The sequence below is a fragment of the Xyrauchen texanus genome, chromosome 15 (genome assembly GCF_025860055.1).
Source record: "Xyrauchen texanus isolate HMW12.3.18 chromosome 15, RBS_HiC_50CHRs, whole genome shotgun sequence".
In the NCBI taxonomy this organism is placed as follows: Eukaryota; Metazoa; Chordata; class Actinopteri; order Cypriniformes; family Catostomidae; genus Xyrauchen; species Xyrauchen texanus.
The window spans coordinates 26,422,889-26,434,858 of NC_068290.1; the positions used below are offsets into that span (position 1 = coordinate 26,422,889).

The 11,970-nt window shown below is 35.6% G+C and overlaps 1 protein-coding gene across 2 annotated transcripts; it reads right to left on the reverse strand.

Moving 5' to 3' along the window:
- Positions 1–245: 245 nt before the first annotated feature.
- LOC127655691 (serine/threonine-protein kinase SBK2-like) lies at positions 246–9,729 on the reverse strand. Of its 2 annotated transcripts, none has more exons than XM_052143630.1 (4): positions 9,604–9,729; positions 2,937–3,081; positions 2,564–2,766; positions 246–1,861 (listed from the first exon to the last, which is right to left on the reverse strand). In XM_052143630.1, the coding sequence occupies exons 2-4, from the start codon at positions 3,031–3,033 to the stop codon at positions 1,091–1,093; spliced, it is 1,071 nt and encodes a 356-aa protein (XP_051999590.1). In that variant the 5' UTR covers positions 3,034–3,081; positions 9,604–9,729; the 3' UTR covers positions 246–1,090. The 2 variants fall into 2 exon arrangements, with proteins under 2 accessions (XP_051999590.1, XP_051999589.1); XM_052143629.1 differs by lacking the exon at positions 9,604–9,729 and adding an exon at positions 9,149–9,404.
- Positions 9,730–11,970: the final 2,241 nt, after the last annotated feature.

The window sequence follows — 11,970 nt, forward strand, 5'->3', positions numbered from 1 at the left end:
CTAACCTGACACTTCTTATTGTACCTGTGTTTGTTTAACATTTCACATTAATCTTGTCCTATATAAAGTGGAGAGCTATTTCAGAAAGCCTTCCAATATACTAACTCATTGTTCTGATCATGTCAAGTGTTTGAAGAAAGTCAGCACAACTACTCAACATGTGTTGATGTGCACATAAGGACATTGATTGTGTAACTTGAGAAGTGCATATAGTATAACTGAGTCAAGAGAGTAAATATGTCACCAAAACAAAAACAAGTTTATTACACATTTTAAAAACAAGTGCATTTCTATGTACATAATAACAGTTTCTTTGAGGTAGCGACACAGTATGTATATTCCATATACTACATCTTATGAGCATACATTTCTACACCTCATCTTATTATTTGAATCTCTGCATGTTTTGAGAAAATGGCATTGCACCTGAGAAAAAATCTATAGTGTATTGCTAGCTTCAGTATTACCAGCAGAATATGAGAAATATTAAATTACAGTTGTCCCAAAAGGTATTTGGACACACATGTACAAAACACTTGTATGACAAATGTATGAATCACAAATATCAGTAAATCAGTAAATGCAATGACATTCTTACTTTTTTCACTCTTAAGTGTGGCTTATATCTTTAAATACTTTTTGGGGCCTCTGTAAGTGTCTGACAAGTCTAGATCTGATTGTACATAAAATTTTTTTAAAAAAGTTAACCTAAAAATGTGCTTCATGAGGTTATATCTAAATTAGTCTTCTTTCGGCTGCTCCCATTAGGGGTCACCACAGCAGACCATTGTGAGGTAATAACTGAATTAACTGGTTTTATTCAAGTAAAAAATATTAACATTATTAATTAACCTGAATACATTAGGTTACACTAACACAACTTATTTGAAGGATTCAATCAGTTAGAAAGAGCTTCTTAATGTAACAAAATCACATGCTTTCTCTTTTTACACTGTACAGTACATAGTTTACACATCCATTTATTTTCTTCATTTCTCATTGCATAATACAACTGCTCTATTTTTTGTATTCCAAAAAATAAACACTATATAAAAACTCTATATACTGTGTAAAAGTTTCTGTTTGAATTTTATCTTTCCCTCCTTCCCAATCTCTCTTTTTCTCCTTCCACCGCTCCTCTCTCTCGCAAAATCTTGGCCTCCTCTTGCGCTTCCCGCTCTCTCCACATCTCTTCTTTCTCTGTTTTCAGTAACCAAGGTCCCCCAAGGTAAGACAAAATCTCATCAGGCCCAGGACGGAGCCAGGGAAGCGGGTGCAGCAGCTGCCTCAGCAGGGTTAGGACTAGTGAGCTTAAAGAGTCAAAATTAGGGGGCACCTCTAAGTCAGCCTCCTCACTGTTACCTCTCTCCCCCAGAGTTATAAAGTCCTCTGATTGCTTAAAATTGTCTCCCTCCCTTAGCCCATTCTGTCTCCTGGTCCTTTCCTCTGTTTCTTTGGTTTGATTAAACCAGTCTCTGTACTTGCAGTAAGAGGGGTCATCAGAAGTGCTCTCTTCCCAGGGGAAGCAGGTAGTCAGAAGGCAGTATATAAGGATCCCCAAGGCCCAAGTGTCCAAACTGGGCTCCACAGAAATCCAGATATCTTCTACCTCATTCATTCTCTTGGCACCTTCCACCTCAGGCACACAGAAAGGGGAGTTGTACCACACAGCACGGACCTGAGTCCCCTGCGCCCTTGCCAAACCAAAGTCGCCCAGTTTGACCCAACGACAAACATGGTCACATAAGAACACATTTTCTGGTTTGATATCACGGTGGACAAAGCCCAGAGAATGGAGGTGTGACACAGCACCACTCAACTGGGACATCACACGCTGGGCACATTCCTCGCTCACCCCCTCCTACAGACACAGAAAGAGAGAGATTAAAATCTGTGCTCTGTATTAAACCTGCAGCTCAGTAGTACACTAAGTACTCTCATTAGACTGCATTAATGTATCAGGCTGATGACAGGAACAGTTGTTTTGGCAAGAGAATTAGAACAGGGGATATCAGAGAACATGTTCATGCTGGAATAACTATAGAGCCCCACATATCACATGCGTCATACCATTTTCTGTAACAGTGTTAGATATACGTGACATCTGTCCCAAAAACTTGTCCATTTGTTGTGCTCTTTTGAGAACTTCCTAAGTGAAGTGAAGGTGAAGTGTGAAATTATAGGGTAAAATACTATCTCTTACCCCAGCTTAATTTGCAAAGACAACTATAAGTAAGCCATTTCTAGGCTGATTGGTAAACACTGGCATTTTCTAAATGCTTTGTTTGTTTGAGCATTTCGACAAGCCCAACACAACATTGCCTCAACCAGTGGGTTGATTTTGAGGTGGGACTACATATTTGTTGACCAGTGCAAGACTGGGGGAGATTTTGCAAAACCTTTTTGAAAACAGCGATTATTTTTGCAAAACTTACACACTTCACCTTTAAGTTCAGTGATGCTTAAAGGTGCTTGAAATATGTTAAATCTTTGCAAACTTGCAAAAAAGAATCCAAAATCATGAAACTGAAATAAGTTAATCAAATCTGTTCCATCCACTGACCTCGGACACTATGACATCATAGAGGTCGCCATAGAGACCAGCCTCCTGGGCGAAGACATAGTGAACAGGCGTGGAGAAGAAGATACCCACAGCACGTGTCAGAGAGGGGTGTGTGCAAAAAGAGAGGGAGAGATTGTATTCACGCAAGAAAGCGTGGAGAGTGGTGGAACAACGAGGGAAGAACTTCAGAGCCATTGGGGTTCCTGTAAGTTCACAGTTTGAAGTAAGTAAATTGTATCTTGCTTTGTTTGTCACAATAGATAGGAATGAATCCAGGTGCGTACTAGATTATACACTCTATAGTGCATAATGCCAACATGTTCAGGTATTATATAGGTTTATTATAACTGTCCAAAAGTGTATCAGTACTGACCTCTCATTTTATGCACAGCCAGCATCACCTTGCCGTATGATCCCTCACCCAGCTTCTTGATGACTTTGAAGTGCTCTGATGTCACCAATGATGTCATAGACTGAGCTGTGAGGTAGCACTGCTCATCCAGGTCTTGAGATGCAGTCTGACAAGGATAACAAAATAAAATGTTTATTCTTCCAAAGATAATTTCCAATCAGCTTTCTAAGTGAAGATATTTGATGCAACCTTACTTTTGTCAAAAAGTAGTGTAACACATTACATTTAAATTATTGTAATTAGCTTAGTTACTTTCAAATAATTTAATTACTTTTAAGTACATTACCGGGATTAAACATATTTCTAATATAATATTTATGTAGAATATATTTAAAACAAGAAATATGTTTATATGTACGTTTGTTTTTGTTATTGTGACATCTGATAGGCCCCATAATGAGTCAATGCAAGGACAAACGTGTTACTGAGTGTGACTTGTGTGTAACAATGAATGGATAGATAATGAATAGATATTATTTTGAATTTGTTGAGTGGAAAAGAGTTTTAGAAAGTGGCTTAAGTGAAACAATTACTTACGTGATTACATTTTCAATTAAGTTGACAGTCAAGTAATCTGATTACTATTTTAGATCATTAATAATTTATAGTGGATTACTTATTTTGAGCGACTTACCCAAAACTGCACCTAAGCAGAGGACAATTTTGATGGAAATGACTGATTGACTGTGCATTATTCCTCTCAAGGAACACCACCTGCAGCTTAATCCTTGTCTTTCCAGCCAACCCTGCTGTTGAACACAACATCACCTTGCAGACGTTACAATTACGCCTTCCAAATCGGTCAGAAATCTAGGGGTAACCATTGATAACAAGCTAAATTTCACAGACAACATCTCAAAGACAGCAAGATTGTGTAGATTTACACTCTACAATATCAGGAAGAAAAGACCTTTCCTCTCTGAACATGCCACACAACTGCTTGTTCAGTCACTTGTCATAACTGGACTGGACTACTGTAACTCTCTCATTGCAGGCCTTCCTGCATGTGCTACTTGACCTCTGCAAATGATCCAGAATGCAGCAGCACATCTGGTCTTTAATGAACCAAAGAGAGCGCATGTTACACCACTCTTTGTCTCTCTTCACTGGCTGCTGGTTGATGCAGGTATCAAGTTCAAGGCTCTGATGCTGGCATACAAAACAGTCACTGGGTCTGCTCCAGCATACCTAAAATAATTTCTGCAGAGCTACGCGCCCACTAGAAGCCTTAGCCGGTTGGCTAAGGAACGACGCCTTGTACCAACACAAAGAGGCACCAAAACACTTTTTCTGACTTTTGGCTTCATCATACCACATTGGTGGAATGACCTTCCCAACTTCATTCATGAGGCTGACTCACTTTCTGTCTTCACAAAATGGCAAAAACACATCTTTTCCATGAGCACTTAATCAGTAAAAAAAATAAATAAAATAAAATAAAAAAAAAACCCTTGTTGCACGTTTATCTGTTTGAATGCTATTCTGATGCTAGTGAAACTTTGTAATATGTCACTTTTTGTACCACTGTCTCCTTAAGATGATTTGCTTATGTTTTCCTCTTTTGTAAGTCACTTTTGATAAAAAAGTCTGCCAAATGAATAAATGCACTTTTTGCACTTGGTGTAAATAGCACCTGCCACACAGCATGGCTCTTTGCATGACAATAGTCTAGTAGATACACACAAACTGAAGACAAACAGCACCCATTATTGTTGCTGCAATACTGTTGTGTGTAAAGATGGTGTGTATGTGCTTTTTCATGTGGATGACCTGGGTTCTACATTGTAAAACAAAACCCTGTTGTTTTTACAACAAACAAACAAACAAACAAACAAATAAAAACCTGGCAGCTGTGGTTGCCAGAATAATTATGTAAAAAATACAGTAAATTTGTAAACAGCTTTAGAGAACAACCTGTTAATTTTAGTTTAAAACTGTAATTTACATGACCATTATAGCACATAATTATTAAATTTACGGTAAAAAGAAACATCAAAAACTTGATATTAACCTTCTGAAACTGTAAAAATCTGCTTTTTATTTTAAAAGGTATTGTTAATCACTGTATAAAAAAAAAAATAACTACAGAAGAGCACATGATGACATGAAGTTCATCAATTGTGGCTCTTCCAGGAGCACTGACCAATAAACATGTAGTGACAGTGCTCAGTGTCACTCACACAAACACGAAACACCATCAGGGTAACACATGTGAAATTTAAATAATGCAGCAAACATTAACTAAACATTAACAAATATAAAACAGAACCAGTGTACGTTACTGATATTAAAAATAAGAAGAAACATAACCCATTAAATATAATGAAATATGATGGGTCATGCAGGGAATTCTGGGAATGCCTGATTAAGGTAATTTTAACTTTATGTTTATCATTAAACATAAAGTAAATTTTTACCAATACACTAGATAATCACTTTTTACATATAAAAGATGTAATTTTTACTACAATTTATTGTAATAACTACTGTATTGTCTTTTAAAATAATCATAATCCGATAAATAATAAATAATATTTTTTTTGCTGTATATTTTACAGTAAATATTCATTAATCAATTAGTGTTTTTATTTCTGTAGTATTTCTACAGTCTTTTAAAGTTAAAATATTTTTTTTTACAGTGTAATCTTCCTGTTGTGCCACTTTTTCCCCATCCTGTTTCCTCCACACTTAATGTTTCCTTTAACACTACTAATAATCAGGGGTTATTAATACTCACGTTACTGTAATTAATTACTTTTTCCCCAAGAATTGTACTTTAAGTAGTTCAAAAATGGTATACATTTACTTAAGTATATTATAGTGCTGTAACTGTACTTTTACTGCACTATTTTTAGTGCAGTAAAAGCACTGTGTTCGCTACAACCCTGTCCTGATTTTTTATATATATATTAACATGACGGACATCTTGTGTCCATCAAATCACATGTAAAAAACTTTAAAGACAGCTGCAGATTTGGTGCCATCTGTTAAAGATGTGAAGAATTCCTCAAGCACAATATACAGCTGAACATAACAGGCCATACCTGGAAGGGATTTTCACAGGGGAAAAAGTCCAATTGCTTGATTGGGTCATGTGAATTTATTAACCGTCTGTCAATCAAACAACACGCAGCAACAGACATCAGGAAATAAAAAGTCAATCTTTTATATTTCATCTAGATAAACCAATCAGTGGTGTTCTTGCTATCGCAATTGATGTAAATAACACCCCTGTTCTAGATGTAATAATTCCGCAAATATCCGTCTTGGTGAGGATTTAATGTAAACGCATTCGGTTATGAACGTAAACAGTGGGACAAAAATCATATTGGCATCAAAATGTTGGACTTGAAGGGTACATGGATCCGAATTGAGAACTGTCGGCTATGTCATATAAAGGATATTAATCAAACAACAATAACAAGGAAATGAGAAAACCACTCACTACTTTTGACTGAATAACTTGAGTAGCTTTAAAATTATTAATGTAATAGAATAAAACGGGGTTTTATGCACAACAATAACACACTGTTGGCATTAAGGGAAATTTATACCCTACACATAAAACTGATTTTAATGTAATTGTTTCAATTTAAAATGGTGATCTGTGTATTGAAAATAACTTTTTAATCTTTTAATTTCTGTTCTCATGTCTCCCTTTTATTTTCTGGAATCAGATTCATGTAGTGTTTTTCACAGATAAGTGATGTATTTTAAAAGTTGGCATACAGTGTTCATTATAATAGGGCATAGGTTTTGAAACGCAATACTCACTGCTCATGAGTACTTTAAAATGAGCTACTATTTTACTCTTACTTAAGTAGTTTTTAGGAAAGCTACTTTTACTCTAATCACACTACATTTTTGGAAAGTAACAGTACTTCTACTTGAGTATGATTTTTCAGTACTCTTTCCACCCCTGCTCATAATAAATAAAAATCAATATAAAGGTTGATTTCCTCAAAATGATTTTGTCACAATGAAGTTTGGGTAGTTGAGAGAATGGTTTGATCTGGGTAAAATTAAACATGGTTTTACTATATTAATATTGTAGTAACTTTTTGTGTGTGTGTGGAAGCCATAGTATTGACGTTACTACAGTAATATGGTGTTAATATAGAAACCACGTTTAATTTTGGGGTTAGTATGATTTTACCACAAAATATTATGGTGATACTATGGTTACTAGTAAAACCATGGTTATTTTTTTTATAAGGGAAGGTTAGGTTTAGGGGTAGGTATAAGGTGTCTGTGGGACTCTAAATAAACACAAAAACATGCTACTGTGATTCCTAATAATGTATGTTATTACATAGCATCTAACACTATTTGCACTTTGTGCAATGATGATGGTTTTGGTTGGTATTTACACTTTGCCATATTTTATTGATTCAAGTTGAAATTATTTTATTATTTGAGAAAAAGAAACAACAGTGTGCTACAAAAGACATGACACTAGCACAACTTGGAAATCGGTAGCCTGTGACTACGGTCAATCTTACTGTTTAGCGGTTATTATACAAAAACATTTTTCTGCAGAATGCTGCAATTGACCAACAAGAGAGTATTCCAGAGAGCATGCAATAAAAATAGTTGCATAACAGTTGAACTTCCCATCTGTCAATACCTTCCTCTGCCTTTACTTTCCTGTAAAGCAGATGATGGTCAGACAATACCATAAGCCCATTAACACTTCTACGACCCTGAAATAGCTAGGGTGCATGCTGCAACGGCATTTTTACATAACACAAAAGCAAGCAGGTCATATTTATCAGACACTGTATACTTATCAGGGACATTTGTTGATTAAAATTCTTAAGTGTGTGTGCGTCACACCCGTCCATGCACATTGCTGTTCTTTTTGTATTTTGACAATGCATCCTATGCAACCTTTACTTACACCATGCAGCTTTAAAAATCCTACAGGAACACATGTGACTATCAACATCAGAGAACATGTAATTATTAGGTATTTTGTTACCACTTAATGAGCATTATGGGAGTCTATGGTGTCGGCTGAATGGAGTGGTTGTATGGTGCCGTTGCTAGGCACTGAGAACAGAACCAACAGAGCAGTCTTTATCTTACTGATAGATGTCTTTAGCAGTGGCCTTTGATAACATGCCAGGAGTGGACGTGCAAGCACTCGTTACATTTTCCATGGAACCTTCATGCCTGTAAATTACAGTAAGACTAACAATGCTGATGTTAAAACGTAAGAGTGGCCTCCATGTATTTATAATGTATTCCCGGGCATATGTATAGCACTTCTTAATGATGTTACCCATTCATCCCTCGTATTACAATTTTTTTAATTTTTCTATATTTCTCTTCACCTGTTCAAATCAAGCTTAACATCACAATTATTTCAGTATCATTATCACAAGTATCATTGTTATTGGTGTACAGGAACTACATTTGTGTTTACTTTATATAAACTTTTTTGTCATAAAACCTAATTTATGGATTTGTTTTTGTGATTTTCCTTTGTAAACCTTTTTAAATGCCTAAAGAATGTCTTGGAAACATTTCTATTTACTGTAATAAAGATTTGCAAGCTACAACAGCATGCAGGACTCTTTCAAAACTTTGACATATGTGCCATTGTCACTTGTCTGCAACCACTCAAGTGTGCGAGCGGTTTATTTGTTCCTTTGCAAGTATATCAAATTCTGCATGCTGTGTATTTTATTGGAATTATGTCGTTTTTTTAATACACTATCGTCCATTTGAACCACATTCTTTACAATTCAAATGCAATGACAACACTTTCACTATATGCCAATATTGCAATATTTACAAAAGCTTTATTATTTGGAGTGATTATTAATTGACCTGTTCATTTGCAAGTCTTTATAGTATGAAAATATGAGATTTAAAATATGGTGCATTAAAAGTTTTTATTTAAATTTAAAATCTGAAATATAAAAAAGGACTTAGTTCTGTAAAGATGCCCTTCACAAATCACATCTATATGATCATTTGTTTGTGACAAAATCACAGCGTTTTTTTATTGCATGCATACAAATTACACTTCATAATAATATTATCTATAGTCTAATCTTGTGAAAAAAAAGAAAGTGCATTAAGTATTAAGTGCATTAATGTGTGACGTTAAAAATAATTTCTCTGTCGAAGACAGCACAAGAAAAAAACAGTAATATTTGACTCACAGTCATAGTCCACTGCTGAAAGTTCTCTCAGGAAGTCTTGGAAATAGGTTTTTTTTTCTTTTTACTCTCACTTTCCCATCTGTACAGGAGTGACCACTGATTCAAACTGTTGTTTGCTTGTTATCAACATACAACCAAGATAGACAAGTGTTTAGGAATCTATAGTTAATCAGATATGTGACAGTTTATGTGTGTGTCAGGTCCTGATCCTATGTGTGGGGTTTTATATCTCTGCTCTCTCTCTCCCCTTAATGAATCTAACAACCCTCACCCAAGCCCAGCACCTCTCTCTCTCTCTCACTCTCTCTCTCTCTCTCTCTCTCTCTCTCTCTCTCTCTCTCACTAACCCTTCCACAATCCCTCAAATTCTTCTACTTGTTTTCGCCCCAGATATCCATGTACTACAACTGTGCGGTATCTGTCTCTCTCACATACACTTTAATTCTCTCTCTCACCTCCTGCAAGTCAGTGCTTGCATTCCAATGAATTCCATCTGTCAGTCAGTCTGTATTGCAACACCCTATTCCGTTCTTGTGGATCCCTGGAATCTCTTTCCTAATCCCTCCTCTCTCACACTTTTGATCACCCTCTGTCCTACTACCACTATCACTTTTGTACTCAGCCAATTCTGCTACTGTGCAGAACACCAGTTCCAATCAGCAGCACTGCAGGATTAGGTGAGCCTTAAATAAAGAACAAGAGGTTTTCCGTCTTATGCTGTAATTACTCCTAAGGCTCTGTGTGTTAACCTGAATTCACTCTGTGCTCATTTGTTTACCAGAGTAATTATAGTTTTAAATTTTTCTTTGAATTTAGGCTTTGAATTTGTTTTTGTTTATTTTTGTTTTCACTAGTTTATTTAGTTTATATTTTCAACTATATTAAGCTTTTCTATAGTTTTGAAAGTTAATATATGTAATATATCTATAAATTTGGCTGCCTTCAATTATTAAAAGCAAAGATTAATATGATATATTACTATAAATAATATTATATATATAGTCATGAAATAGTATATATATATATATACTATTTCATGACTCCAAAACTAAAAAAAATTTTCATTTAAGTTTGCATTTTTTTATATAAAATACATAATGCTTTATATCAAAACTTAAAACTAAAATTAAGTCTTTTTAGTAAGTTAGTTTTGGAATCATGACAGTATTTTAGTGTATTTTCTGTTTTTTCCAGTAAGGTTTCCATTAACAATAATAACAGTTCATATCTTATTTATGCACAGACCTCTTTTTAATCAATACATTTGTCTCCTCCTTTGATTGCTCCCTTTACTGGGTCTCTTCATTGGAACTGAACCTGCATATTCTACCATCTGCTTGACAAAACTAACAGCTGAAACCTTGCAGAACCTAATACAGCTATCCTCTCTGTTACAAACCCCTGCTTCATGCTGCCAAATCACATTCTCCCTCTCTATCTCTGTTTCACCTCTCTCAACTTTCTTTCTCTGCACTTCTCAGTTCACCTGTTTCTACATTTTACCTTCTCAGAAAGATTTCCTTTGATATCTCAAGTATGACCATGTCTCCTGTAAGTTACAGAAGTCAAACAATCCCCATTATTGCTACCATGGTCAGTTCTGTTTTTCCAGCTGCCGTCATACTGCTCTCTACATTGTAGTAGCCATTACACTGCTCTCTGCTTTAAAAAGACTTCCAGCATTCCCCCTTGTCACATCTCCATTCATATTCTGCACTGCACCTCGGTCTAACCATTGATGTTCAAGAATGTCATATTTATGTCCATGACGTCATATAATTAGTTTAACGTGTTACTCAATACCCAATATACCCACACAAGTACCAATTTGCACTTGAAAATATCACTAGATGCTAGCAACTGTGACAAGGTCTCTGACTTTCTTCTCAAGGAGCACTGAAAACACAAACAGCGGTTAGAGATAATTTACCACAGGTGTTAATCCTTACCGTTCTTCCTCTAAGCTGCCTACGTTGATCGGCCACTCCCCCATCACCGCAGCAACAAAAGGCATGTTCTTACATGGAGTGCAAATAGTGTTAGATGCTATTTGCATCCCTAACTAATATACAGTATAGTTGCATCACTACAGTGTTTATTATTAGGGGTGACCATGTAATGATCCATCGATCTGGATCGATGCATTGATCCAATGACCAACGATCCAATGTTATTGATACAATGTGTAAATATCAATGTAGACATTTGTTAAGATGTATCTTTATTTTAATACTCTCATGTCAGCCACGTCCGTACACTTTTCCGTCATGCAATGAAGCAACCTTATTAAATTAATTTCACTTTATGAACACGAAATATGCTTTTCATGTGGAACACTGATGTGTGTGGGGCTTTTAAAGCAGTTTCCCAACCACAGTGCTGTGGCACACAGGTGTGCCATGAAAGATTGTCAGATGTGCCAGGGAAAATTATAAAATTCCACAAAATAAATAAATGCATGAAAAAAATAATGATTTCAGAGATCCAAACACCTCATCTTTCGGAGAAATTCACAGTTTTGAAACCATAATCGGTCACTTTTGTGATTGTGAAGAGCAATAATTAATGTGCAAAGGGACTGATATTTATACGTGTTAAGGGTCACATGACTCGCATCAGCGCTGCAGAATACATGAATACAGAATCTATGATGTGAAGTCACTTTACACCAAATGTTTTTTCACACACACATTTTTACTTCACAAATAATGTCTTTGAGAGTATTAAGCAACAAGAAATATTTAAAAACTGTCCAAATTTGTGGAGACATTGAATGTCTCATAATTTCTTTTAATTAAATATTACCTTATCGTTTACGAGTA

Coding starts and splice junctions, on each gene's coding strand:
- LOC127655691 (XM_052143629.1), bottom strand. Junction 2,767..2,936: donor GGCTGTGCATAAAATGAGAG/GTCAGTACTGAT, acceptor GTGAACTTACAG/GAACCCCAATGGCTCTGAAG. Junction 1,862..2,563: donor ATGATGTCATAGTGTCCGAG/GTCAGTGGATGG, acceptor CTGTGTCTGTAG/GAGGGGGTGAGCGAGGAATG.